Genomic DNA, 26,837 nt, shown 5'->3' on the forward strand with positions numbered 1-26,837 from the left:
ATTTAATTGAGTTCCTTCACCGAAATGAATAAATATGAGTGCGTCAAACGAAATCCCGTACTCATACGTCATGTTTGAAACGGTCGGGAATATATTTCGAGGGCATGATGTACTAGGTGTCTAGTTTCTACATTTCATACATATTACATGTAGTGACGTGTGCAATTTTTAGACTGTTTCGCTGAACGATAAATCTCTTCTGCCTGTACATAATCTAATAAACTTCCTTCGTATTCACCTTCGTATTGGGAATGATTCAGCAACGCGCAACTGCGGCCATGATGCCTGTTTGGATTAATTTTGTACACTGTTTATTCTATAATAATTCCATTGACTATAATATTTAACGGTTATATACTACAGCTAATGTATTGGAATAACACGATAACTGTTTATAATCTCGTACAATATCATTCTTGGTCATAAAAGTGTGAAAACCTTAACGTCCATGCCTGTCTAATACGTTTAATTATTTAAGACCGTGTAACTTATAAAATAAATTAGCCTTTATTGCTGTTTAACAAGTTATCAATAATACACAATATCTCCTACAATGTTTTACTCCATTCTGGACTCTACCTAGTTTGTATTATTGTCCGCACATCGTTTCGATTGTCAATCTTTAATTCAAACCAATACAGGTTTTTAAATAAATCAGTGTAATTGTAGTTTATAGGTATTTGTTCTCCGGTCTTACATTATTTCCTTGAATTGCCTGGTTTTAAAGATTTCCTCAATACACGGTACGAGTCTAGTGCAGCTAATGGACGTACTAGCAAAACAAAAGTTCCTAACAACCGTTTAGATCGATCGGAAAATATAAAATATTTTTACCAGTTTACTTTGGCAACTCTTGGTTGTGAAAGCTTGTTACTGTACTTTTCCTGCGGGAAAGAAAATTTTAAAAGTAACAACAAGTTTTAAGTGCATGCAATCTAATAAGTTTACTGTGTAATAATAGTTGTACTTTCGTAAAATTCTTTTATATAAATTTATCATATTTTATTATAAAAATTTTTAGACATATTACCGCTCATAATGGTTTCATTATAAAAATTTTACAATTTGTTAATAATAGGACTTAATTTATTATTTTATTGCATGAATCTATCGATGAAAATAATATATTTCTTTAGTCTAGTTTATTGGACTAGACTCGTGAAGGGTACAGGCTTTGTTCACGGCCATTGTTTATGCAAGGAATTAAGGGCAATGGGTAAACGCGTCGCAAAGTCAAGAGTCAATAAATCGCTTGCTATTTGTGCTCATGTGACGTCGATGCTGTTAGAACAACATGTGATCGTTATCAATATGAATGTTAGTTACGGTGCGACACATTTCCATAACACGTGTTGGGGAATCTGTTGGTGAAATTTCATTAAAGGGGAAATGAAATCTTGCCGAGGGAACGATTTGAGGCTGTATTTAATCAATGAATTCTGCGGTTTCGGTTAGAAATTCAACTATTTTCTATCACAAAACTACAAATCAAAATTCTTCTTCATCATCTCGGCCATGACATTTACTACTTTACATAGGCTTACCCCAAGTATTTCCAATAGGACAGATTGGATTGTCCATCCAGTAACTTCCAACGACCTTATCAAGAGCGTCTGTCCACCTTGTGGGTACGCTGCGCTTCTTGGTCCGTCGTCTCCACTCCAGGACCTTAAGGTATCAGTGGCTATCTATTCTGCTGATTTTGTGCCTTTCAAATTGCCATTTCAACTTTCCAATCAGCTGGGCTGAATTGGTTACTTTCGTGTACAGGTTTCATTACTGTTTTAATCTCTCTTTATAATATATGTAAAGAAAATTGGAGTTGCAATTTAATTTGTAAAATTTCTCAAACTCCAGAAGTGGCTTTCAGTTGTAAAATGCTAATACAGTATTCAAAGTGGAGACGCTACGGCAGTTTCCTTAAATTCAATTCAAACCGAAATTCGTGCTAAAATACAACGTTATTACCATTTCTATTTCTCTGAAGCAGGGGTTTCTTACTGATATATAAGCATTTGTCTAACATTTTGAATGATAGTTAAATAAATTTAATTAACTAGTTTAAATTATCATTATATTTTGCATATCATACGTGCGTAAATAACACTAGTAGGTAATTTAAATACAAAAGTAAGTCTAATCTAAGTTTTCAAAAATAAGAAATTCAGTTAAAAACTTACTAAACGTTGCTTTTCGATACAATTTTAGCCAAGCTATTACATATAGATGGATAAAAAAAATTATGCGGTTCGCAAATAATTTTGTGGCTTATAAACATATTGATAACTTTTTCAAACCATAGGATTATTAACTAACTTAAGCTTCATTTCTCTTTTGATATACAGGTTGATTGGTTATAGGTATAAAAGCTTTAAAGAGGTGAATAAACAGGTCATTTGTCTGCTAAAAGCCCTTAAGCTTATATATCTATTTCCAAACAACCTGTATAAATTGCTTACTCTACGATATGTTATAATTATGATAAATATATAATATGATTTTTCTGTTGGTATACAACAGGCTGATAACTTCTGGCATCACAAATTGTGCAGAGACACATAGCAAAAAGTGATCAATTTTAAAATGTTGTGATCCTAATTTTGATAAGTTTTTGCCTCACTATTTTATCAAACCATTTATTTTGGAGTAGGTTGTTTAACAGCAAACTAGCTGTGTGCCATGTATGTATATCTGTATTATCAAGCATATGACGACAATAAATTTACAGTTGTGTATATATATATTGTCATGTATGTAAGTATCATCGAGGCAGTCATTCGTCTTCATCTTCGTGTATCCGACGTAACGCGTTAAAATGAGAGGAAGGGTCGGATGCCATTACCTGTGACATGCGAGCCCATATTCAAGAATCAAATAATATTTCCGAAACTTAAAATATCTACGTTCTTATATCTAATGATATATATTTGGCTAGAATCAGTTAAGATAGCCCTTTTCAACTACATTTATGTAGGTATGTGAAAGAGGGATGATTGTAATAGGCGTAAACCATTGTAAATAAATTTAAAGATGCGTGTACATGTGGCTACTTTTTTAAATCTGTTAATTTAATAATTTATATATTCACTATGGTCCTCTCGGTTGAGGCCAAATGGCTTCCCAATCTCTTTGTTGGTGGGTATCTCAAAGTTCTTTGCCATCAGGAGAGAAACACAAAAAGTCATATATTAAACGGAAATTAATACACGAACACGTCAAAACCCACAAAAAATAACTTAGAGGAATAGGTCGCGACGGCATCATAAAAATGGTCTGGCACATGTAACGCATCCTAAGTTCCTAAGTTCGTTGTGATATAGATTCTGTACGGTGAAATTCTGTACAATACAATACACGATTAGCCTTCAGATTTTAATTTGTTTATATTATTTCTATGTGTTGATATTATATTAAACTTAAAATTAATCTTTTATTCCGCTTAATAAAGCAAAGCAATTTAAGTGTCCATGTCGTTATCATTAAAAAAAAATGTTTTGTACTGACCCAGTCGTATTGTACGGGTATAAGTTGAAAAAACAATTTATTTATTTATTAAATAAGCATGTTAAAAGCGTCGAGCAGAATTCATATAATGAAGTAACAAGTACATAGCGATTGATCTCAGTTACCACGCCAGCCTAAACTCATTTGAGGCGGTTAAAGGCGGCGAACTCGTGTATGGACGTCTTCCAACTAAATCTGGCTGTTTACAGATACTCACTTAGTTTTTCTCATTATATTCATAACTGGTTCATATAACGATGTGTTTACCTCACTTAGATGTTTATTAAACGGTTTACACGAAATAAAAACGACTGGTTCTCAAAAAAATGTTCTTCGAATAGTTTTACAAGTAAATTATTACCTAATGTTCAACAGACATTTTTTTTAAATGTAGCCACCTTGATAAAATATTTTCTGGTGTATAAATAACTATGTACAAATGATAGTAGTGCATTATGCTTTTGAAGTTTAATCAACGTAATTTTAATATTTTAACATATCTAGTTTATCCTTATAGATTAATTAATTTCATAAGATTAAATACAGGGATAATTAGAAGTTTTTAATCAATAAATGAGTAAATTATTGTGTTATAGGTAATAAGAATAAAAATACTTATATAATATGATGGAAATGTGATGATTGTAAATAAGTGTGCCTTTGAAAAGATTATTGTTGTGAAATGAGCAATGGATTTACTTTAAAGCTTTTATACGTAACCGAACATCCGGCATATATAATATAGTCATGCAAATATTATAATAAAAGATTCAAAAAGGCTGGTCGACAAACAAATTGTTTTACCCTGAGTACTCCCAAATGCCTTATGTTACGAAACCGGTGTACATCAACCCCTTTTTATTATTTCGAGTCATGAAAATTTCAGCTTCATTTCTATTCATGAATATATTTCTAGAACTGTAAACTTCTCTATGAAATGTGCGGTTAAAAGTAGGGTAGTTACAGTGTGGTACGTATAATCACGCTACGCTCGGATTGGAAGAACAAAAGTGTTAAAATTATATCAGCCTGTATTCCTCCGGGTTTGGTTGTTGTTGCTATTTACTGTAAAAATTAACAACCCGTCCACTATTGTACTTCGTGACTTCCCCCATCCAGTGTTCATACTTACATAGGCATATTAGTATTTGTTAAGGTAATGTCATTTGCAAGTAACTATGTCAATAGATAAATCACAGAAGTTAATGCGCAAACCCTTCCTGAAACGTTTTAGAGTTTCTTCATTTTATTATAGAATATATCTATACATTAAAATATTACTTACCTAAATATTATATAACTGATTTCAGCGTAATTTTACTCTGTAGTAAATGTTGAAAGCATACCTGCGCGTACTTACGACTTATTGTTACATGTCCTGAACTCTGACCTATAAGAATTGCCTTCTGAAGATATTACCTCTCAACCTTGGGTTATATACGACATTGGCAGATGGATTCGTACGCAAAGAAAAACTTATTTGATATATTCGTTCTATTTTTAAAATTCGCAATGCGGTCATGGCTTCCATAATTTTTACTCATTTTATTATGGTCATTTTAAAATTTAGTTATTTATCCATCAGAGACAGTTATGTATTTTTATATTAAATTAATTCCACCGTTTTCCATCCTTTCCGGCTGAAATGATAAAACGGTTGTGTTAATTTTGTCGATTATAATTTAGATCAAAGTAGTTAATAACAATCATGTTTTTAGAACTTACTCTTTATTAGCATATAAATATAATTGTATATAGGCAAAACATCTAATTAAATTGACCCTATCTTTGTGTTAGTAACCTGTGTCCGATTTTAATATGAATTTTAATTTGAATTAAGCATTTTAAACTGATTTCAAATTAAAACAATGTCAAATATGTATTACCCATTTCTAAGAGTAAATAAGCTTTGTGTTATTCAAATACATTTTCCACAATTCATATTTTTACCAGTGAATCGGAATGTCAGAATTTTTGTTGTAGTTTTTGTTTCGGCTGCGCTTATTTTGGATTGTACGTAACTTTTTTTGGGAGTTTGTTTTTAATAAGTCTTTTTATGATATTTTTAAACCGGTTTTATGTTAATTAAAATTCATAGTTTTAGTTAAATTTTAGAATTTTTTCATGTTTGAACCTTTGCGCTCGTGGATTCCAGAGCGGGAGCCATTTAAAATTTTTCTTCTAACTCCGAGGGCTTCGCTGCGGAGGTTATGCAAATAATTTAACATTTTTGACATTAGAACACAATGTAATCGTTTAGTTTTATAATTTTTTTTTTAAATAATTTCTCAATAATGACTCTTCTTTATTGCGTATATCGTTGAATTAAATGCTGACATAACTTTTTTTTTCACTAAATATTAAGTTGCTGGTGATATGAATGGGGAAAAAAAATTCGAGTTTGTCCCAGAGCTTTGATATATTTTTGTGTATTAATTGTGACGTTCGACTGATATTTCCAAATTATTTACGGTTGTACAAAATTCTACATTTTACTGTATTGTGATGAAATATAATTGAGACGTGTGATAAATTTCGCACGAGACGTAATTACCCTCCCGTATAGTTTTTGAGTTACAATCCATTCATTACAACAGTGTTGCAATAGTTCGGGCCAGATAATAACAATGTAACGACTTGTAGGAGTTCGTTCACGTACGCACTAATACTCTACACATCACACGTGTAATGCGAAGCGCGTCTGTAAAATCGACGTATTCTGATGAGCTTTAAACGTAAAGCATTATTCCGTGAACTCTGCGGTACAAAATATATATGCCATATCATTTTAGACACAAGTATTAGGGTTAATAAAAGTGTACAAGGAATAAGATAATTATATTATCTCTATATGAAGAAAGGTAAGAACCAAGAGATCAAATATGAAAACCATACCATATAACTTATTTATCAATAACAGTTGATCTTTGTACGATTATCGTAACTATGCCTTCTATCGTAATATCGTATATCTTTTCAATATGTCTAGGGATTTTATAGGCACGTTTTGGCAACGGGGAGTACACGTCTCACGTCACCTTATACGTTTAGCTTCTATTTCAACGCGCCACATGGGCTATTTCTGCTTCAGACTGTAATGCCGTACCTATGCGGATTGCGGTCTAGGTTTTATACATAACAATAAATGATTTACTGTGCCTGTGAAGTGTGGTACGCTAATAATAAAGTACCGGTTGTAGTACGATAAAGATATTGCTCCAGTCGTCTGCCTTAACATTATCTCATAACCAATGTGATGCACTAAATCTACGCTATGTATTTTTAATCAGTAAATGATCTCGTAAATCTTTTAGCATACGGAATGATTGGTTATGGGTGTAACAACTTTGAATGGGTGAATGTATAGCTCATTTGTCAGCAAAAGGTTATAAAGCCTAGATACCTATTTCCAATCATCTTGTGTCACTATGAAATATATTACTTTAATTATTTTTTCTATTGAAATGCGACAGACCAATAACTTGTAGTATCTGCATGGATAGACAGTATATCTAAGTATTAAATATTACATTATAAATTTTATTCACAAAGCGGGTTTAGATTTTTAACTTGATGAGTTATTTGAAATAGACGGTGCTAATAATTGCAGTACGTAACTTGGTTTTTAAAAAAAATGACAAGAAAAGAGCGTAGCAGACATTAAATTAGTATATTTTAAACAAAAAACTACGTATGTTCAAAAAAACTTTGAGATAATAGATAAAACTTATATAAAGTGTGTTACCAAATGAAGAAAAAAGATTTTACCTTTTACAACTCTTTCGACACCTGAATAATATTTCCATTAAAAGACAAAAAGGTACACGAATTAAATATTCAATTACATTCTATTCTGAAAGTTTTCCATTTGGGCTGGTGCTCGCCGTAAAAAGTTTGGTTCAACTAACTCCAGTTTAAATGCAAATATACAAAGTTTAGCCGGGAGTTCACTAACAATTTCCTGCATATATGAATAAAAAAATGTCCTACCTCATTCACCTGGATTAACCTAGTAAAAACAAATAACTATATTTCTCTGGTTTGTTGCGTATGTACATCATGCTCATGCATGCTCAACATTCATACATGCTCGGTAATTCCTACTATCCAATAAGCATTACGCAATGACATGAAAAAATGATATGTAGAAAAATGTACTTTTCTATATGGAACTACACATTGTATATTAAAACAGTCAAATCAGCTTTATTATATGAGATCGCTGCCGACTATTTATATCATAAATGCGTTTATAGAGCATAGGCCTCCCCGAAAGGTATCTATGGGGGGTTGTCGATCGCAGCATGGTATAATCATACGAAAAGGACGCTGCTGCCCATTCAAAAGAAACATGTTTGTGAGCAGTGGCAAGCCTATAGTAATATATAATTAATGCACAAAGTGTAAATTTATAATTTACACTTTGCATTAATTATACAGTATCCCGAAAATGGATCCCGTGACCTATGATCGCAAATCTCATTCCTCTAACGATAGAAGCAGTTACTGCTCAGTGTTAAATTTACCATATGTTTTTTTTGAATGCTATGGACTTAGAAGCTGAAAGCTGTTTTTTTTTGCAATGCTCTTGTTCAATTTTTTAAATTTTGCTTACGGATACATTTTTTGTTTATAAAATATTTATATACGCGTATTGTGTGAACTGTAATTAAATGTTAATTTTTTAAAAAAGTAAAAAAGGTATTAACAGATGTTTTATATGATCACAAACGATTGTCTCACTCGTAATGCATTTAATAACAGTTTTTCATTTTATTTCCTGCATTTGACTTTCGATATCTACGACATTCATTTAAATATTACGTATTACCGCTGTATATCTAACTAGACGGGTTATGGAAAAAGGGATATGCAATTAAAATTTTCACTATAAATTAATTTCTTATTAATATTCCTCGATTGATTTATAGTTTTTATTTTTAAGTGATCTGTATATCAGTTGGTCCCTGCAAAGTAACATTGCTATTAAGATTAGAATTAAGATGTTTAATAATTTGTTTTTAACGTGTTACAAAGCCAAAGTAACCAATTTGGAGAGCACCTAGATACGTGACATAATCACTCATTCTGCTCGCGGACCTAATTTAGTCGGGTAGGACCGGCTATTTAGTATTCGCGCACCGTTACTCCATAATATTTATAATCCCATTTCAAACGCCCGCTTCGCTAAGCCTCGTTAAAGGCTGCCATTCTTTTAAATATTACCAATTTAAGATTTCAGCATGAATTATTCCATTCATTATCTTCACGTTCGGTGCAATACACTTTTTAACATAATATCGTCAAACAATTAGGGTGATGATTTTAATGTAATTGAAACATTTAATATTTGTTTTAATTTATATACTTTTTTTTGTAAAGTTATTTGACACGCCCTAAACGTAACAAGGCTATTATACCAGAGCATTGCGGTATGAATTCAGCTTTTATTTGGATTTGTCTGTATAAACCAAGATGGTGTATTGCATTATTTCTATAATTACGCTGATCATAGCGGTATTGAAACCAGGATAGGATATAGATTTGTTTGCTCACTGGAGTCTATGATTGTCTGGTAGAAATGGCCTTTATTGATAAGAACGCCTATTGTACTTATGTTTTTAGTTATTATGACTCTGACTGATCGATGATCTGACTAGCATTTCTTTATTGTCAGAGTATTAAAAATACTGTCACAATATTATATACTGTCACAATATAAAAAGCATATTGCAAAAGAAACTAGTGATGAAGTTGAATTGAACTAAACTATTCGTTTCCTCGGCACATTCGTACAAAGCTTCTTCGATTTTCATGGAGCCAGCCGTTAAGATTATAATGCAGAGTAGATATTTTTTTAAATTTAAGGGAAATATTGGTCTTTGTTGAACGATCGGTTGCGCAGTTCCTCGAAAGGTCACCTTGTAGGTCACCTCTTAGTTTGTTGGGTGACAATAGATGTTGATCAATACCGGTCGCACTTCGTGGCTATAAATTAATGATATTTTTGAAATAGAAAGTGAAATAATGGCATTTTGTTTGTCTTTTCAATTATTGATATTAAATGAACGCTTTGGTATTATGTAACAATGAAACCGTAAGGTGACAATCAGTGGTGAGCATCGCCCTTAGCCGGTTCGTTATGTTCCTCTTTTAAAATCGCTTGTATGTCACGTCCGTTTCATTTTGATGATTGGAATACTTGAGGAAATTCTGTATTCGCGGTCATAAAATAATTAATGGAGATGGGGCAGCGCGAGACACGTTAGGTAACCAGGCGGCGGCGCGGCGGTGGAGGGTAGATCGGCGCGCGCCGGCTACGCTATTGATCGTGGGGAATGACGCCCGGGGTGACCCAAATAGAGGCTCCGAAGACCCGGCCCTCTAACCACCTCGTCCCTCTGCCCTCCGCCCGCCTACCTCCCGTTCACTACGAATTTTCATATCAGCAGCGCCTTTATATGAGCAGCGTTGTCCCATCTCGATACTAATTTATTTATTTGTCTGGAAGACTGATCTGTAGGTAATAAATATTAAACATATAAAATATTAGTGTAATTAAAGTAGGAGCCAATTAATTATTAGAGATCAAGTAAATTAATAAACGTTGCAGAGATAAATTTACGTTTAGACACCTCGCCGAAAATGTTTCGAATACGTTATTACATCTTCTATTATCAACCAAAATCTTAACATCTTTAAGCGAATTTTAGTATTCCCTATACGACTAAAATTTTAAAGGTAGAATCAAACCTTTATTGACTAGACGTTGAAAGTATTTTGCGTGTTACTTTATATTTCATGTAAATTAAAACACACAAAGCATGACGTTTATATTAAAGTTGCGTCTTATTCATTTTATACTTTACAGAAAGTAAAAAGGGTATATAACTAGTTGCTGCGTATGATCTTTTTTGTCCGTTCCTTAACTTGAGCACGGACTACAAAGCACTCGAGGGTTTGGTGTGGAGTTTCGTGTTTTCAGGTCAGGCCTCGGACGACACTTATGATGTTCTTTGGTTCTCAGTAGGTCAGGGAGCTTGTTTATGAGATGCATAGTAAAAGTGTTTGCATAAATAATAATATTCATCTGTAATTTAAAATTTTATTCAAAAACGTAAGTTAAAGCTTAATTCGAAACTATTTCTCATTAATGTTTATAATGTTCGGACTAAAGTTTAATAGGTATTAAACAAATATTCTTAAATTCTCGTTATGATTACGCTTCGAGTTCACTAAAAAGCATCGAAAAGTAGGGTAAGATGGTGCGATCCGCAGTTACTGACCTATGCGCCCGGGAAACCCCGCCCTCGGTGCATGCGTACTCTATAGTTTCTGTTCGCTGACATATTGCACTGATATTGATTGGCACGTTTTACCCGGGACTTTACGCTCGATGTTTGCATTTGAATGTCAAATATTTTTCGTATATGTGTAATAGAGACACAAGAGATTTTTTATTAAACAATGTTTTGCATAAAATTTCTATTAATGTACGCTAGGATATAGGTGATCGTTATAGGTGTAAATGCTTCAAAGTGGCGAATTTATAGACCTATACATTTACTGGCAATTAATGTATGGTACACCCTATCCAAAAATCAATGGTTTTACATATAATTAACGTAATATAGTAAGAAAAAGTGTTTTCATAATTCTTTTTACAAGCAATTAAAATTGATTATTGTTTACTAAAAGTAATTTGTAGGCTTTGCCAGATATTAGTGGTTTGTTGTGCTCTATAATTTTAGAGCAATCACTTTATACAAGGTGATCGGTAATAAATCTAAAGTTTTTAAAGATGTTTGCTGACAAATGAGCTATAGATCCATCGTTTTGAACCTTTGATACATAAACCTAACCACTTTAAAATAGTCAGTATAAACCACTTGCAATAAAGAATTAAAAAAAAGGGTCAAGGTTGTTTTTATTTCTTTTTTTAACCATGTCGATAACATTTAATAATTTTTTTTACGAACGAGTATAGCTTTATAAAAGCAAGTCAAAATACAGTGTGCATGTTCTAACTACCATTACAGAGTGAAATATTTTTAAGTGATAATAAAGCCTGGGAATGAATTGTGCTACTACTCTATCAAGGATATTGTAAAAATGGCCGCAAAAACCTATTTCAGTTTGTTATGGTCTCTACTTAAATGATGCTCTAGGAATGCTCGCAGCAGGACACGAGTAATCGCTGAAAATTATACTTTATTATTAATAATAAAATAAATGAAATCATAAAGTGATGAATAAAATAAATGAAAAGCGATAAATTTAGCGATAGCAAAGCTAGAAAAATCTTGTGACTACAGGAGGAGTTGGCGAAATGAAAAATAAGTGTTGATGCGAGGCACGACGGACGGTGGAAATTGAAAAGCATGCACCTCTGCATTTTATTGCATTTGGTCGGGAGCACTGTGGGAAATTGCGAATGAAGGCTACACTACAGTTTTACACCTCTGCTTTTCAAAATTTATTTCTGCGAGACTTCAGATTTAATTATAAAGATTTCTTAATTAAATTAAAATAATTAAATGTATCTTCTTGTAAGTATTTATTAAGCGCCAAGAATAATTTAAAGTATTTAAGTAATTAATTAATTGCATACTGTAATTATGATACGTGAAGAGATAGTAATATTCACGAAAATTATTGTAATTATTAGTATTTGAATTTATACAGGTTGATTGGTAACGTGTGTAAAAGCTATGAAAGGAAAGCTATGAAAATGTAAAGCTCATTAACTGTCAATTATTGTGTATGTGTGTTATCTCCAAAAATCGATGGTTTTAGAAATCTTAAATTACGTATTAGTAAGAAAAAGCGTCTTAAAAATGACTACATAAAATTATTGTTCACTGTCGGTCCCTTTTTTTATTTCAATATAAAAAAATATATTATTTAAACATATATCGGAGCGATCTCTTTGCACACGGCGATAACTGAAAGATTTATAAAACTATACACTAACGACATGGAAATATGTAAAATAAGATTAAAGATTTTTGTTTACAAATGAGCTATGGTGATACATTCACCCGTTTAAAGCTTTTTACACCTATACCCGCCTATATAAATGAAAACGAATATCTCGTTAAATTATTATATTTCATTTAATTAATTCGCAAACGGTTAACTATGGAACACCTAAACACCGAGTCTTAATTGGGTTGGGGTGGACGGCGTCAAGTGCCGGAAATTAATATCTGACAGTTTGTTCCCCGAGACTTGGAGCACAGACCACCGCCCGACCGCTCTTACTGAATTATGTTGGAGCCTAATATCCAAATAATTATGCAATTTAGATTAATGAAACGCTTAAGGAAATTTACGTTACAGACTACGTAAAGTTTTGCTTGTATAAGTACAGGTTTAAGTTTACGATCCTTAGCAGCACACGCTGTGTAAATTACATAAATTTACTCCTAAGTGTAGGATATACTAGAACCGAAAATTTGTAAATAAGACCAAATTTCGCTATAACCGTGTATCGGATAACATTTTAACCTTTACAAACCTGACTTTAAAGGACTACGATAATGTGGAACTCTATATTATACAAACATAAAAGAACGTGAGTCATTGATTTTTTGATTGATTACATGAATTTTAGCTTATCGAAATTCAACTCGGGATCTTTCCACGAGATCAAATCGGCGAGGAGATCCGTAGACGAAAGTAATTACATTGAACATTACATAGACAAAGGGTTTGCAAGCTAAAGTGGTAATTTTTAGCAAGTAGCACGCAGAATAAATGGCCGATGGAGCCACAAGGTTTTAGAGTGGAGAACACAGCTACAAATAGCGTAGAAGGTCCAACCAGAAGGTGGACGAATGGCCTTATTAAGATAGTCTGCAGACACGTGTAGAGGTCTATTGGGATGGCATACGTCCACCAGCCATGCGGAATCTATTGCTAAAATAAATTCCTCTTTAAATAAAAAATGTTAAAATTAAAAAAAAAAAACTTATTGTTTTGTTTGTTTTTATGGTGAGAGCTAATAATTACACAATATTAATAATACAATCACGTTAAATGCATAAGACGTGCGGAAAATTTAAGATAACTATAAAAAGTTTTAGGAAATAGAAAAATTAATTAATTGCTATTGTTAATTGAACACTATTCATAGACCATACTCGAACATAATTCACTAAACGATATACGTAGCGAATAATACACTTTATGAAATTTAATAAAATAGATTCTACTCTAGAAAGCTTTTTATTACTATTAATTTTCGTGTCAATCCATTGGTAGTCCAATTAAGAGTCCCGTGTATCTTTTTTTTTATATATAATTAATGATTTCCTTTTATCACTTATCGTTAAAAACTATCATTATTAGAAAAGAAATTAAAAGTGATTTAAGTTTATTTATTGATCTTAGAAAAGGATAAGTTTAACATTTCACTAAACGTTTCCAATTGATAGGTGTAAATATTTTGCTTATAGTAATTTTTACAAAGTATGTTCTAGGAAAAATTGTAATTTATTGTATTGTAAGTGTAATGTAAGTTTTGCGGAATATCTACGGAGATACTGCAACGATTCGTCGCTTAAAGTGGATACTAATGTATCCTTCGTGATAATTAATGTCTTGATATTAGCGAACAGGAAATACATTAGAGCCGACGTGCGAACGTGTGTAAATTTTCATCGTCACGTTAGGGTCGGCGCGGCTGATTAAGCTGGTATTCCGCCGTAAGACAACTAGGTCAAGATATAGATCACTAAGAGCTCTAGATGTGTAGGTGTTTAGGGGATGAATTTGGTTTCGATACAGTAGATTGTATTGTGAGGTGGGAAGAGGGCGTCGTGGTCGTCGTGGTGGTCGCGATGGTCGCGGTGGTCGAGGCAGGGTGGGCGCGGGTGCGGCAGGGGGCGCTGGCGCGGCTGCGCGGCCCCGCTGGCGGCGCTGGCGTCGTGACGCAGTGTGACGTCAGCGAACCGTCGGCTCGATACGCGCCGGCCCCATCGCCAGTCGCCGCCCGGAGCAGGCCGCCGAACGTCGCGCCCTACGCGCATCTGCCACCCGTGCACTCTTATACCGGGTTTCAGTTCCGTTCCACGATGACATAGCCCCAGTGCCGTGCGACGAGGCAACGTGAAAGCGCACACCTTTTAAGTTTTTCCGTTGGAGCGAGAAAGCCGTAAAGGTCCCCCGTTGTTGCAGAACTAACGCCAGTCCATCCCCCACCGTCGAGGAGCGTACACGAGTCGGAGAGGCGGCTTGCTCTTTTTTATCCGCCTTTTCCATAAAAACTAAAGAAAATGGGCGAGGTGAGTGCGAGTGTCGCTTGCAGTAGTGCTTATATGCCTTTGTAGCGTATCGGTCTCCGGCGTCCAGTGTCTTCGTGACGTGAGTGCATGCTTTCAGTGAGTGAAGGGTCGGAAGGGTACTCCGCGCTCGGGCGGAGGCCACTGCCCGCGATCTGAGCTTGCTAACCCGAAGCATGGTCATTGTGAACTTACCCTAGGCATCCATTTGCACGTTAGCCTTTGTTCTGTTAATCATCGAGATTCATCTTAGCACGATTTGGTTTTCAATTATTTTCGACTTATTCCCTTTATCATTTTCGCTGAACGTTTCTGTATAAACTGGCAAAACGTTCTAATTGAATTTTTAAATTTTCAAAGGATTTGAAGACAGGCTTTCAGAGACGGCGCTAACCTGATTGCGTAACTGTCCGTATCGATCTGTGCGAGGAGAGGGACACTCCGTTGTACCGCCTTTTCATACGGCACCAGCGGTTTGCCCAATACCTTCTTAGGACTAAATCGAATATCTCCTTAGACTTTATTAGTATAAATGCTTGCATATTGTTTTAATTTTGTTTTATTTAGAAAACGAATATTTTATTTACGTTCTTTTTAAATATTTCTATAAAAACTTCTTTAATATTTTTCTAAATTTTAGATTCGTCTTAAATATTTGATTAATTTTCATGTAACTATAGTAATGTGAAAAGAAAATGCTAGATCCAAGTGGACGAAGTCGAGCCGTGGTTCAAATAGGTCACATTAGTTGGGGTCTTAAAAGATTTCTCGCAAGGTGTCCTGAAGGAAGTAGCTAAACAGGTTGTGGCGAGTGTTGGCCGTGCCTCGGGCCCGAGAACTATAAGAGCACTGAAGGTTTATTAGAAAATTGCTTCGTCATTATGTCATTTAAATCGCATAGAGTGCCGTCGCTCTATTGGAGTATTTCCTTTATCCTTTATGACGATAGCACGCACGCATCAATTAGGTTGCTAGACGCGGGCCTTGGAGTGTTTCCTAAAATTAATCTCCAAAAATTGCAATTTCCTGGATTTCCACTAACATTATATTGGTATAATGTTATTGATATAAAAAATAAGACATTTTTTTAGAATTTAGGTGGTTCAAACAAAAATGATAGGCACAGATCGTTTCTATTTTATTTGATTTCAATTATTTATTATATATTCACATAAATCCTTTATTTCTAAGGAAAAGAAAAAAGGCAAGAAAGAAGACCTTAATATCTTATGAGATATTCCAATCCATTGAAATATTTACCTTGCGACGCCAAAATGAGAATTTAATCAAAATAACAAGTAAAACGTTTTCACTGCATTGCAGTAATGCTCTCAACTTTTTTCGTGGAAGAATAGTTGCCCATTAGCTCGCTAAGTTATAAAAAATTAAAACTTACCTGCTATGATAACAAAAATGAAATAGGATTTCGGATACATATTTTTGTATCACTGCATACTTACTAAATAATTACCGTCCATTTCTTCTGGCTTTGGTAATCGAGTGGACAGAATATCTTTTTAGAAAATACTGAAACCAATATACATATAACTAAAAAAAATATTAAAGAAAAAATATTAAAAATTCGCAAGGTTCTATTAAAGTTATTCGTAATAAATCTTGCTATTAAATGTAGCTATTAAATTAAACTGAACATTTTATTATAAATTTTTCGTGTTAACTTTATATTGGCGATTATATAATCGTATTGTGTGAAAACAATGATCACCTTAATTAATTGATGTAAAGTCAAACACTATTTAAATGTTTATATTATTACCTATTATATTAGTCGATTAATGGTAATTACTTAAAAACTATTGGTATTTATTGCTTCGTGAATAAGAAATAAAAACATGGTATTGTTTTCACACGATCCAATTCTTATCGGCAAAGTTCAATAACACTTAATGAGAGTGGGCTGTAAATATGTCATGAAAAAACAGGCGAGGATATTGTTATCAGCTACATTCTAAAATTATTATTGTCTAATTTAATGTATAAAAAGTTTTTTGCATTTACAATTTTCGCGAAATACAATAAATAAAGTTTAATAAAACAGGAGATTCACTATACAGTAACAACAAAAGCATGCGTGTTTTTGGCTTAGCTTTTGGCACTGCCGTCGTGTTAATGCACAGAATGACGTTTGTTGGAGAGATAAAAATAATTGTCCCATTCAGTCTACTACGATAGTAACTACAAATTTTCGGTATAAAGCGGTATTGTTACCCTGACAATGAATTTCCGAACGACTTTGTTTAACGAGTTACGTATTCATATTGCTGATAGTTGAAGTTCGTGAGACATTTGTTCGAGTAATAGAATTCTAGTAAGGGTCATGAGAACCCTAAGAATAAGAATGCTAAATATTAAAAAATAATGAATACGTTATTCTGCCTGGGGCCGGTTTGAAAAGCCATCAGATATTCCGGTTTAACCTTTGGGAAGATTATAGAACGCGGTCGATAGGGCCCCGGGGAGGCAACCTTGCCGTTTGGCTATTTATGTCGAGGGTAGCAAGTGGGGGTTGGATCGCATCGCGCATGCGTACTGTCGCTCGCTTATGTAACTCGTCCGAGCACGTAGCCGTCTTTGGCTGCGTGAAGCACCCTTTTCATTTAATGAATATTCCATTTCCTTTGTCTAAAAGGGCTTTCATTAAATTAAACCACAATAATAGGCTGTCCCAACAAACGGTTGAAGTACTTTTTGTGGAATATTACGCGTGCTTTGCTCCAGTTGGCTGTAACCTTCATGGGAATTCAGGGCGCGGTTTAATGATGTCCGCGATGGAAACGGTCGTCAATTATCGAGGGCGGCTGGCTTGTTTACGGGAACGCGGACGCATTTAGACGCAGTGACATTATCGCCGCGACGCGGACAATGAAATCATTACTGCGCTAATAAATGCACGATACCTGACTGAATTTCGATGTACAAAAATATTTATTTAAAATAATCAGATTAATATAGTTAAAAATTCTTACATGCTAATATTTCATGCATAAGGACTAAATAAATACTTTTAGCTGAAACGGATTAATCCGATTCTTTGTATTTTCATGTATTCAGAGCGCTTATCGGAACCATCGTTCCGGCCAGTACAAGCTGAGCTTTTGAAAGTCCTTGTCTGGTATAATAGAACAATTTGTTTCTTTTTAGTATTGTAATAAAGCAATAAATTGGTGTATATTTATCGTGTTGTTTTAAAAGTTGTTCGAACGTTAGCAATAAAATTACTGCAGCAAAAGAATGTCTTCTAGTAGCGTTTTTGTGGGTCCCTGTCTGAACGAGGGCGTCCTTACCACCGCGCAGGTTCGCACACGTAACTAGTTGAGAGCAATTGAGCGCCATTGAGCCGCTGATCCCTAGCAGGAGCGCGCTCAAGGTCACGCCCCTGTTGCCGCGTGCTCTGTCCCTGCATCCAACACGATTACGCTTCTCACGATTTATCCCACATAACATTTTTATTTAAAACTTTTGTATTTTGTTTATAATAACATTTTCATCTGCCGTTACTTGTGTCTTCTATGATTTGCCTATCAAACCATTTTGTTTTATAGAACAATCGATAAATTACTTGTTAAAAAACTACTAACCCTTATATTTATTACGCAGTATATGAATATATAGATCTGTGTTAAAATAGCACGTTAAATTTTTCGATGTTCTATGATAAAATTTATTACGACAATGTTGTGAAACTCATGATTTAGAACTTTAAAACAGTATTAAATATAGTTTATGTGAATCTTGCTGTGAGTTACACAATGTGGTCGTTACCATTTTCACTTCACATAGTGGAACCCTACTGCATGGCCCATAGGGGCCGCCCTGTAGAATGTGTCTAGCCCCTAGTTGTGTTTCCAGCATGGCCGTTCCGACTCATACCGTGTCGCCACCGTCGCACCTGTTAAGGACGATAATAGAACTGCCGATGGCCAGTACAAGGTTTTTACTTTCATCTTTAGTTTATTTTAATATGCTATGAACAATGCTAGCTCTACATGAACTGACACCAAAATGAGTGCTGTTGAAAATCCTTAATGGTTATGCGCAAAATTGTGACCTAAAATCGATTCGGCACATTGCAGTAAAATATTTCTTACCGGTGACATCACTGCCCTCTGTTGACCTGATTTTAGTTTATCTAAAGAAAGCTAGAGCTGTATCGGCATCAGTCGGTCGGCAGAGCTTCACCAGGATGGCCGCTAGAGACGTGAGTACAATTTCCACTCTAGTCTCGTCTTCAACCGGATAACCGGACTTGGTATCAATTTAAAAGATTTTAAATTTATTTTATTTTCTGTAATACTTACGGGTCAACATACACTTAGTATAAACTTTTATTTAGCGTTATGTGTATTTTATAATAAAAAACTACTCAACATCATAATTTTATTTCAATGTAGAGATAGCATTAGACATGCCTTTATCATTCTTTCTCATTGCATGCTTTAATAAATGCCTTTAATTATTTACTATTTACTTTTTGTTTTATAACCGAGGATGTCTGCAACTATAATGTTGCTGGATAGTGAAAATTAAGCTACAAGATCTTGTAACTCATGTCCCCAGACACGCCGGAAACCTCCCGCGAAAAAACGGAAACCAGGAGATTTAGATGACCTAAAACAGGAGTTAGACATCGACTATCACAAAGTTACACCCGAGGAACTATACCAAAGATTTCAAACACATCCTGAAAATGTAAGTCGGTCTTTATGGATTTTTAGTCTTCGCTGTTAATGATTAACTACCAATAAGGAAATTAAATTGTTTTTTTTTTCATTACCAGGGCCTTAGTCATGCGAAAGCGAAAGAAAACTTGGAACGAGACGGACCGAACGCACTCACTCCTCCAAAACAGACACCCGAATGGGTGAAGTTTTGTAAAAATCTATTCGGCGGCTTTGCGTTACTACTCTGGATTGGTGCTATTCTCTGCTTTATTGCGTACGGAATTCAGGTGTGTTTCCTATGCCACTTGAGTATTATTGAATCTTTCTGTATGTCTTCTAAAATGACAGAGCTTACTATGATTTTTGTTTTCAGGCAAGTACCGTTGAAGAACCTGCGGATGACAATCTGTACCTTGGCATTGTGTTGGCGGCTGTCGTGATCGTTACGGGTATCTTTTCGTACTACCAGGAAAGCAAGTCGTCTAAGATCATGGAATCTTTTAAGAACATGGTACCTCAATTCGCTACTGTTATCCGTGAAGGTGAAAAACTGACGCTCCGCGCTGAAGACTTGGTGCTTGGTGATATTGTTGAGGTAGATACTTTTGATCAAATTATTAATAAAAAAAATAAAGGATGAATTAAAAATAGTTATGATATAAATTAACTGGTAATATTATTCCAGGTGAAATTCGGTGACCGAATCCCCGCTGATATCCGTATCATCGAAGCGCGCGGCTTCAAAGTAGACAACTCGAGTTTAACTGGAGAATCTGAACCCCAATCCCGCGGCCCCGAGTTCACCAACGAAAACCCCTTGGAAACCAAGAACTTGGCATTCTTCTCCACAAACGCTGTAGAGGGTACCGCTAAGGGCATCGTCATTTGCTGCGGTGATAACACGGTCAGTGTTTACGGGATAAAATTATTAAAAAATTGCCAACTTACATTACGATGATAAGGATTTATAAAAACATACATTTAGTTGTAATTATCAAAGTGATTCATTTAGTTATTGCTAATATATTTGTAATTACCATGCTGAGAAAAAATATTTACGTAATATTCGTTTGCTTAATGATGCTGTTGTTTATCTTGTTAATTTTTTTGAGTTTATTCTAATTTTGAATAGGTGTCTTTAATTATTGTAATTTCTGCATATAGGTGATGGGACGTATCGCCGGTCTGGCTTCGGGTCTGGACACGGGAGAGACTCCTATCGCTAAGGAAATCCACCACTTTATCCATTTGATCACTGGTGTCGCTGTGTTCCTTGGTGTGACCTTCTTCGTTATCGCCTTCATCCTCGGCTACCACTGGCTCGATGCTGTTATCTTCTTAATTGGTATGCATTAGCATCATGTAATATTTTTAAAAATTATATCAGTAAGTTTTTTTGTATATATTGGTACATGTTATACCCACACTTGCTGGATGTTTTAAAACTATCTATATATTTAAATGTTAGTTATCTGGAATTTGTCTCTAGCCAATTGCAATACGGTTTTATTGTAATTATTTTTTTCCCATTCCATTTGATTTCTTTTTACGTCCTATTGATGTACATTATAGCATAAATAAAATATACAAATTATTACGTTTGTAGTTAAAATACCTAGGCTTGAAAATTATGTCAAGTCATACATAAAAATAACTTACACTTGACGATCTTCACAGGTATCATTGTAGCTAACGTACCTGAAGGCCTGTTAGCAACGGTGACCGTGTGCTTGACCCTTACTGCCAAGAGAATGGCTTCAAAGAACTGTCTGGTGAAGAACTTGGAGGCTGTAGAGACCCTTGGATCCACTTCGACCATCTGCTCGGATAAGACCGGAACTTTGACTCAGAACAGAATGACTGTCGCTCACATGTGGTTCGATAACCAGATCATCGAAGCTGACACCACCGAAGATCAATCTGGAGTTCAATATGGTTAGTTGCACCAACAGCTACGTGTCCATTTAATTCACGTTGTCTGACTTTTTAATTTAGATACTTTCGTAGAAAAGTATATAATTTGACGAAGCTAAGATTTGATGATCTTTGATTTGGGAACAATGATAACTTTCGTTAACGTAGTAAAATTTAGATTTTATATTCATCATCACATCACCAAAGAAAAAATGCAAATTGTAATGTTTTTTATTACTATTAAATAAATCTAACTAAACCTAAATGTATCGGTCTTGGGATATTTGATACCAAGTGTACTTTGTTTAAGCTCTGCTCTTATTTAATTTTTATTATATCAGACCGCACCAGTCCTGGATTCAAGGCTCTCGCTAAGATCGCTACCCTCTGCAACCGCGCCGAATTCAAAGGTGGTCAAGACGGAGTGCCAATCCTCAAGAAGGAAGTCGCTGGTGATGCGTCCGAAGCTGCTCTACTCAAATGCATGGAACTGGCCCTTGGTGACGTCATGTCGATCAGGAAGCGGAATAAGAAAGTCTGTGAAATTCCTTTCAACTCTACTAACAAATACCAAGTGTCCATCCATGAGAGCGATGACCCAAGCGATCCCCGTCATTTGCTGGTGATGAAGGGAGCCCCGGAAAGGATTTTAGAACGCTGCAGTACCATCTTCATCGGTGGCAAGGAAAAGGTGCAACAACTTTACTTATTTATCCTACTACTGCAACGTTCTTTAAATGTGCTTAACAGACTTAAAAAAAAGTCTTATAAATTTTGACATGTTCTAAATAATATTAAATTTATTTTAGGTTTTGGACGAGGAGATGAAAGAAGCTTTCAATAACGCATACCTCGAATTAGGCGGTCTGGGCGAACGTGTGCTCGGTTTCTGCGATTTACAACTGCCATCGGACAAGTACCCCATCGGCTACAAGTTCAACACGGATGATCCTAACTTCCCACTAGACAACCTTCGTTTCGTTGGCCTTATGAGTATGATCGACCCGCCCAGAGCTGCTGTACCCGACGCTGTTGCTAAGTGCCGATCCGCCGGTATCAAGGTTTGTACAAAAACAATTTAACTAAAATTTAGATTTTTAAAATTTAGGATTGAAATAAAATAATTCTAAATTCTGTTATGACACAGGTTATCATGGTTACTGGTGATCATCCCATCACTGCCAAAGCTATCGCTAAGTCGGTCGGCATCATATCTGAAGGAAATGAAACCGTTGAAGACATCGCCGCTCGCTTGAACATTCCCGTGTCTGAAGTCAACCCCCGTGAAGCCAAGGCCGCTGTCGTCCATGGAACTGAACTTAGGGAACTTAACTCTGATCAACTTGACGAGATTCTCAAGTGAGTAGGATGTTGCATATTGTGGTTCAATCACGAGAATTTATTCCGTAATACAAATTAAGCAAATTATTAAAGAAATTTTGGAAATTAGTGAAGGTAAAATAAAAGTTCTTTTAATTTCAATAGTACATCTTGATTTTGGTAATAAGTATTTTTCAGAGCTAGAAAACTCACTCACATATACATTTTAAACCCCAGGTTGATTAAAAATGAAATGTAATTATTATTTTTATGTCAGGTTCCACACGGAGATTGTGTTCGCCCGTACCTCCCCGCAACAGAAACTGATCATCGTGGAAGGCTGCCAGCGATTGGGTGCCATTGTGGCTGTGACCGGCGACGGTGTAAACGACTCTCCAGCTCTCAAGAAAGCGGATATCGGTGTCGCCATGGGAATTGCCGGTTCTGATGTTTCTAAGCAAGTGAGTGTCGTTATATTTTAAAAACTGTTCTATAGTTGTTTTATATTGTTAAAGAACGGACCTACATTGTCATTGCGAGTATCAATACGGTATTATACCGTTTCTAGTGTTTTTTTTTTCAAAAATAGTGACTCACCAGTTGTATTTCGTCCCTTTTTCTGAACAACGGTTCTGGAATCAACCGCGCTTTGCTAATTTCAACACGTACTGAATATAGAAAATGCAAGTTTTAAAAGTAACAGTCACTGAGCTCTGAAAAAATATTATCTAACTACATTACTAAGTCGAGTCCATCCTAGACCCTTGGGGATCTGGACGACTTTGGTACTAAGGGCTAAAAATAATGGTTATCAATTTACTAAATTTTTAACCGGTAACTCTCCTAGGCTGCGGACATGATTCTGCTGGACGACAACTTCGCTTCGATCGTAACTGGCGTAGAGGAAGGCCGACTGATCTTCGACAACCTGAAGAAATCTATCGCCTACACCCTGACCTCCAACATTCCGGAGATTTCGCCCTTCCTTGCCTTTATCCTCTGCGACATTCCCTTGCCCCTCGGCACCGTCACGATCCTTTGCATTGATCTTGGAACTGACATGGTGAGTTGTAGTTTTTGTAATAAACACCATATTTATTTTATATACTATTGTCAGATCTATTCTCAGCATATATGTTAATATACTTTAATGGTTATAAGATGAAAACATTTTGAATGAGATTCTTATGAACAAACCCGTAAAGAAACTTCACTGGTATTATTGTAATACCATAAATATATTTTATAGAAGCAATGGTGGCGCAGTTATCTGATGATTAAGTGTAAAAAGTTTTTATTAAAAACGAACAATATGTCAGTCATACAAATTCTCTATAGAAAAAAATGACAAAACATAAGGGAAAGATATTTTTTATTACAACGACGACTTGAAAGATCATCAAGCAAGCTGTTTGTTACATAGGAAGTTATTTTTAAAATTGTCTTAATTTAGAAAACTATGTGTATGTGTATGTAGTAAGATGAGAAGTTGGTTTTGAAAGTATATAATGAAGTATTGACACTAGGTGCCAGCGATAGCGCTTGCGTACGAGGCAGCCGAAGCAGACATTATGAAACGCCCCCCTAGGAATCCGTTTTGTGACAAACTTGTCAACGAGAGGTCTCTAATGCGTGTTGATAGATGTGGCAATAACAATAACCCTTTATTGGTTTTCAGCTAAAATAACATGATTGTTGTGATATCGTTACAAGTGAATGTTCAACAAATTTAACGTTTTCCTGTACAACTATAACGTCTAAATTTTCTTGTTCAACTTTTTATCGACAAATGACAGGCGAAGCGGAGGTCCTGTGAACCTAGTCACTTACAGAGCCTTCGCTTAAGTGATCTAAGAGCTCAACAGCTCCCATATTCGGTGGAATAGTATTATGTAGCGTCCAGAGCCGAGGTTCTCTGGGGAACCCTCGAACTTTGCTACCTTAAAAGAGATTAAACGCTAAGCGCCCTCCGCGCGGTGGCCCATAGTTCACGCGAAATCTGCAAAAGTCACTTGGGCAGCAGTGTAATGTTAAAAAATCAGCACTCACTACGTCAGAAATATTTTGAGATTGAAATTTACGTTATGGTTGTACGGAATCTAAATTTTAAACATAAAAAATGTTCAATATGGATGACATCCGAGAATAGTTTTTAATTATAACACGACTAATTGGAATGCTGCAAGTGCTAAATCGTTTGACGCGGAGCTAGTTTGATGTACATACCGATATGAAAGTGTTATGTTCATTGTAAAGAAGAGCGTGTTAGAACCAAGTTAGCGGTAGGGTGGTTAGGTGACCGGGCCCCGTCGCTTGCGGGCGTTGCATCGCGTGGGGTGCTACAATATTGTTACAAGGTTACGTAAGAGCCCAACAGGCAAGCACAACACACCGAGTCTACAACAGTCACAGTCATATCATCTTCATCATCATTCAGACACGTTTTATTTTTTTCAAAATTTTTCACTCGACCTTAATAATTAAAATCCACAAATTGTTTACCGATTCGGTAATTTTGGTTTAAAAAACAATTTCAGTACTTGCAACAAAGATCATTTCATGATTTACATTTTTTATGTGTTCGTTTTATTTTTGTGATAATAATTGAGCTGAGTCTGATGCAAGCATATACCGTGAACGATTCCTCACTGGTGGGAAAGTGTCCGTGGGCGTGTATCTCCGGAGTCTCGGTGCCTGCTTGCAACGGTCTCACTGAGTGTTCGATGTTGTACACACGTGACAATGATGCACTGCGCTTTGTGATCCGGGCGCGATGTTCGCCGTTCGCTCTCATAGCTAGTGTTTGTGTAGGTGCCCGCCATTTCGCTGGCTTACGAGGAGGCCGAATCTGACATTATGAAGCGACAGCCGCGTAATCCTTTCACAGATAAACTCGTTAACGAGAGGTAAAACACCACGAGTGCGACGCCACTCGTTCAAAGATATTATTTCTATCCGCTACTTGCTTGCTATTACCACGTGTACGTTAGTCTTCGGTACTGAGGTTTGGTTGTTGCCTGCTGTACGCGGCCGGTGACCGCACTCGCCCGTCCCGGAGCACTGAAGGCTACAATCGCACCGACCCAGACTTGTGGCTTGCGTTGTTTTGTATCTTTGTTCTGTCTCTGTACTAACGATTCTCCAGTTTCCTTTAACCTTCGTAGCTTGATGTCGCTGTGGAACAACGTGTTTCATCAGGCTCGCGGCCGACCCGCCGCCAAACACATTGTTCTATCAGTAAACGTGTTTTTGATACTATTTATTTATCTATGGTGTGTTTGTGTTAGTCGTTCACAAGGTAAGTTGTCGATATCTATCTGTCTCTGCCACCTTTCGTCTTACGTGCATGAATTTACGGACACATCTTAACGTTCTTTTATGTCAATATTTTTTTATCTATTATTATATCCTTTCTCTACGTTTTGTACTTATTTTACACCCCTCATGACCTCCACGCACATCATAATACACTATAATTATAACACATTGCGTTGTCTGCGTTTCCAATTTATGTACGCTCCAGTTCCACGTTCACTCCATCTTACCCGGCATTATTTAACGGAGAGCTCTGATATATGGTATTGATATATTACTACGTACAAACACACATACTCGTTGAATATGTTAATTTTATATCACTAGGGCTTGTATTATTATATCACTAGCTTAGTTCTTCAATCTGTATTATGCTCTTTTTTATGAAGTATATTTCTTCTTATGAAACACGCTAAACTTGTCTATTTTCTCTATTATAGTTTACAGAGTTTGTATTTTAAGCGAGCCAGGCCTAGTGGTTATTGTTATATTTAAAACACGCGCCCCCGGCGTCGTTAGTGGTAGAGTATGTGATGTTGGAGCGTCGTAGCCGACGGGGTGTGTATTGTGTTTTGATTAAAATAGAGAGATAATGTAAGTGATGCGCGTCGGCGCGGGTTGTGATCCGTTGTGTGATTTGTGCTGATTGCTTGGTGTTACCGAAGGTACCTGCTATATCTTTGGCGTACGAAGCACCCGAGTCAGATATCATGAAGCGGCAGCCACGGGACCCTTACCGCGACAACCTCGTCAACAGAAGGTTGGCCCGCACCGCCTCGCGCCCGACGCTTACTAGATACTCATATGGGTGTTAACG

At 35.7% G+C, this 26,837-nt stretch overlaps 1 protein-coding gene across 9 annotated transcripts in view; it reads left to right on the forward strand.

The window, feature by feature from the left end:
• Atpalpha (sodium/potassium-transporting ATPase subunit alpha) overlaps nt 1–26,837 on the forward strand; it is a 57,761-nt gene that overhangs the window by 26,061 nt on the left and 4,863 nt on the right. Inside the window, exons 2-15 of one of the 9 annotated variants that reach the window (XM_068763325.1) lie at nt 14,686–14,792; nt 18,660–18,740; nt 19,368–19,499; nt 19,588–19,758; nt 19,845–20,066; nt 20,157–20,375; nt 20,636–20,816; nt 21,149–21,406; nt 21,727–22,076; nt 22,195–22,446; nt 22,533–22,744; nt 22,983–23,166; nt 23,553–23,768; nt 25,517–25,611. In XM_068763325.1, the coding sequence (XP_068619426.1) occupies nt 14,784–14,792; nt 18,660–18,740; nt 19,368–19,499; nt 19,588–19,758; nt 19,845–20,066; nt 20,157–20,375; nt 20,636–20,816; nt 21,149–21,406; nt 21,727–22,076; nt 22,195–22,446; nt 22,533–22,744; nt 22,983–23,166; nt 23,553–23,768; nt 25,517–25,611 (2,582 nt within the window). In that variant the 5' untranslated portion in view covers nt 14,686–14,783. Of the gene's footprint in view, nt 1–14,594; nt 14,793–18,659; nt 18,741–19,367; nt 19,500–19,587; nt 19,759–19,844; nt 20,067–20,156; nt 20,376–20,635; nt 20,817–21,148; nt 21,407–21,726; nt 22,077–22,194; nt 22,447–22,532; nt 22,745–22,982; nt 23,167–23,552; nt 23,769–24,231; nt 24,327–25,516; nt 25,612–26,685; nt 26,781–26,837 lie in introns of those variants that run through there. The other 8 variants (XM_068763326.1, XM_068763324.1, XM_068763322.1 and 5 more) reach the window with 8 other exon arrangements.

Source organism: Battus philenor, unplaced genomic scaffold, assembly GCF_028537555.1.
Source record: "Battus philenor isolate CCGP_79_NKW_IND1 unplaced genomic scaffold, ilBatPhil1.0.hap1 SCAF_17, whole genome shotgun sequence".
Taxonomy (NCBI): Eukaryota; Metazoa; Arthropoda; class Insecta; order Lepidoptera; family Papilionidae; genus Battus; species Battus philenor.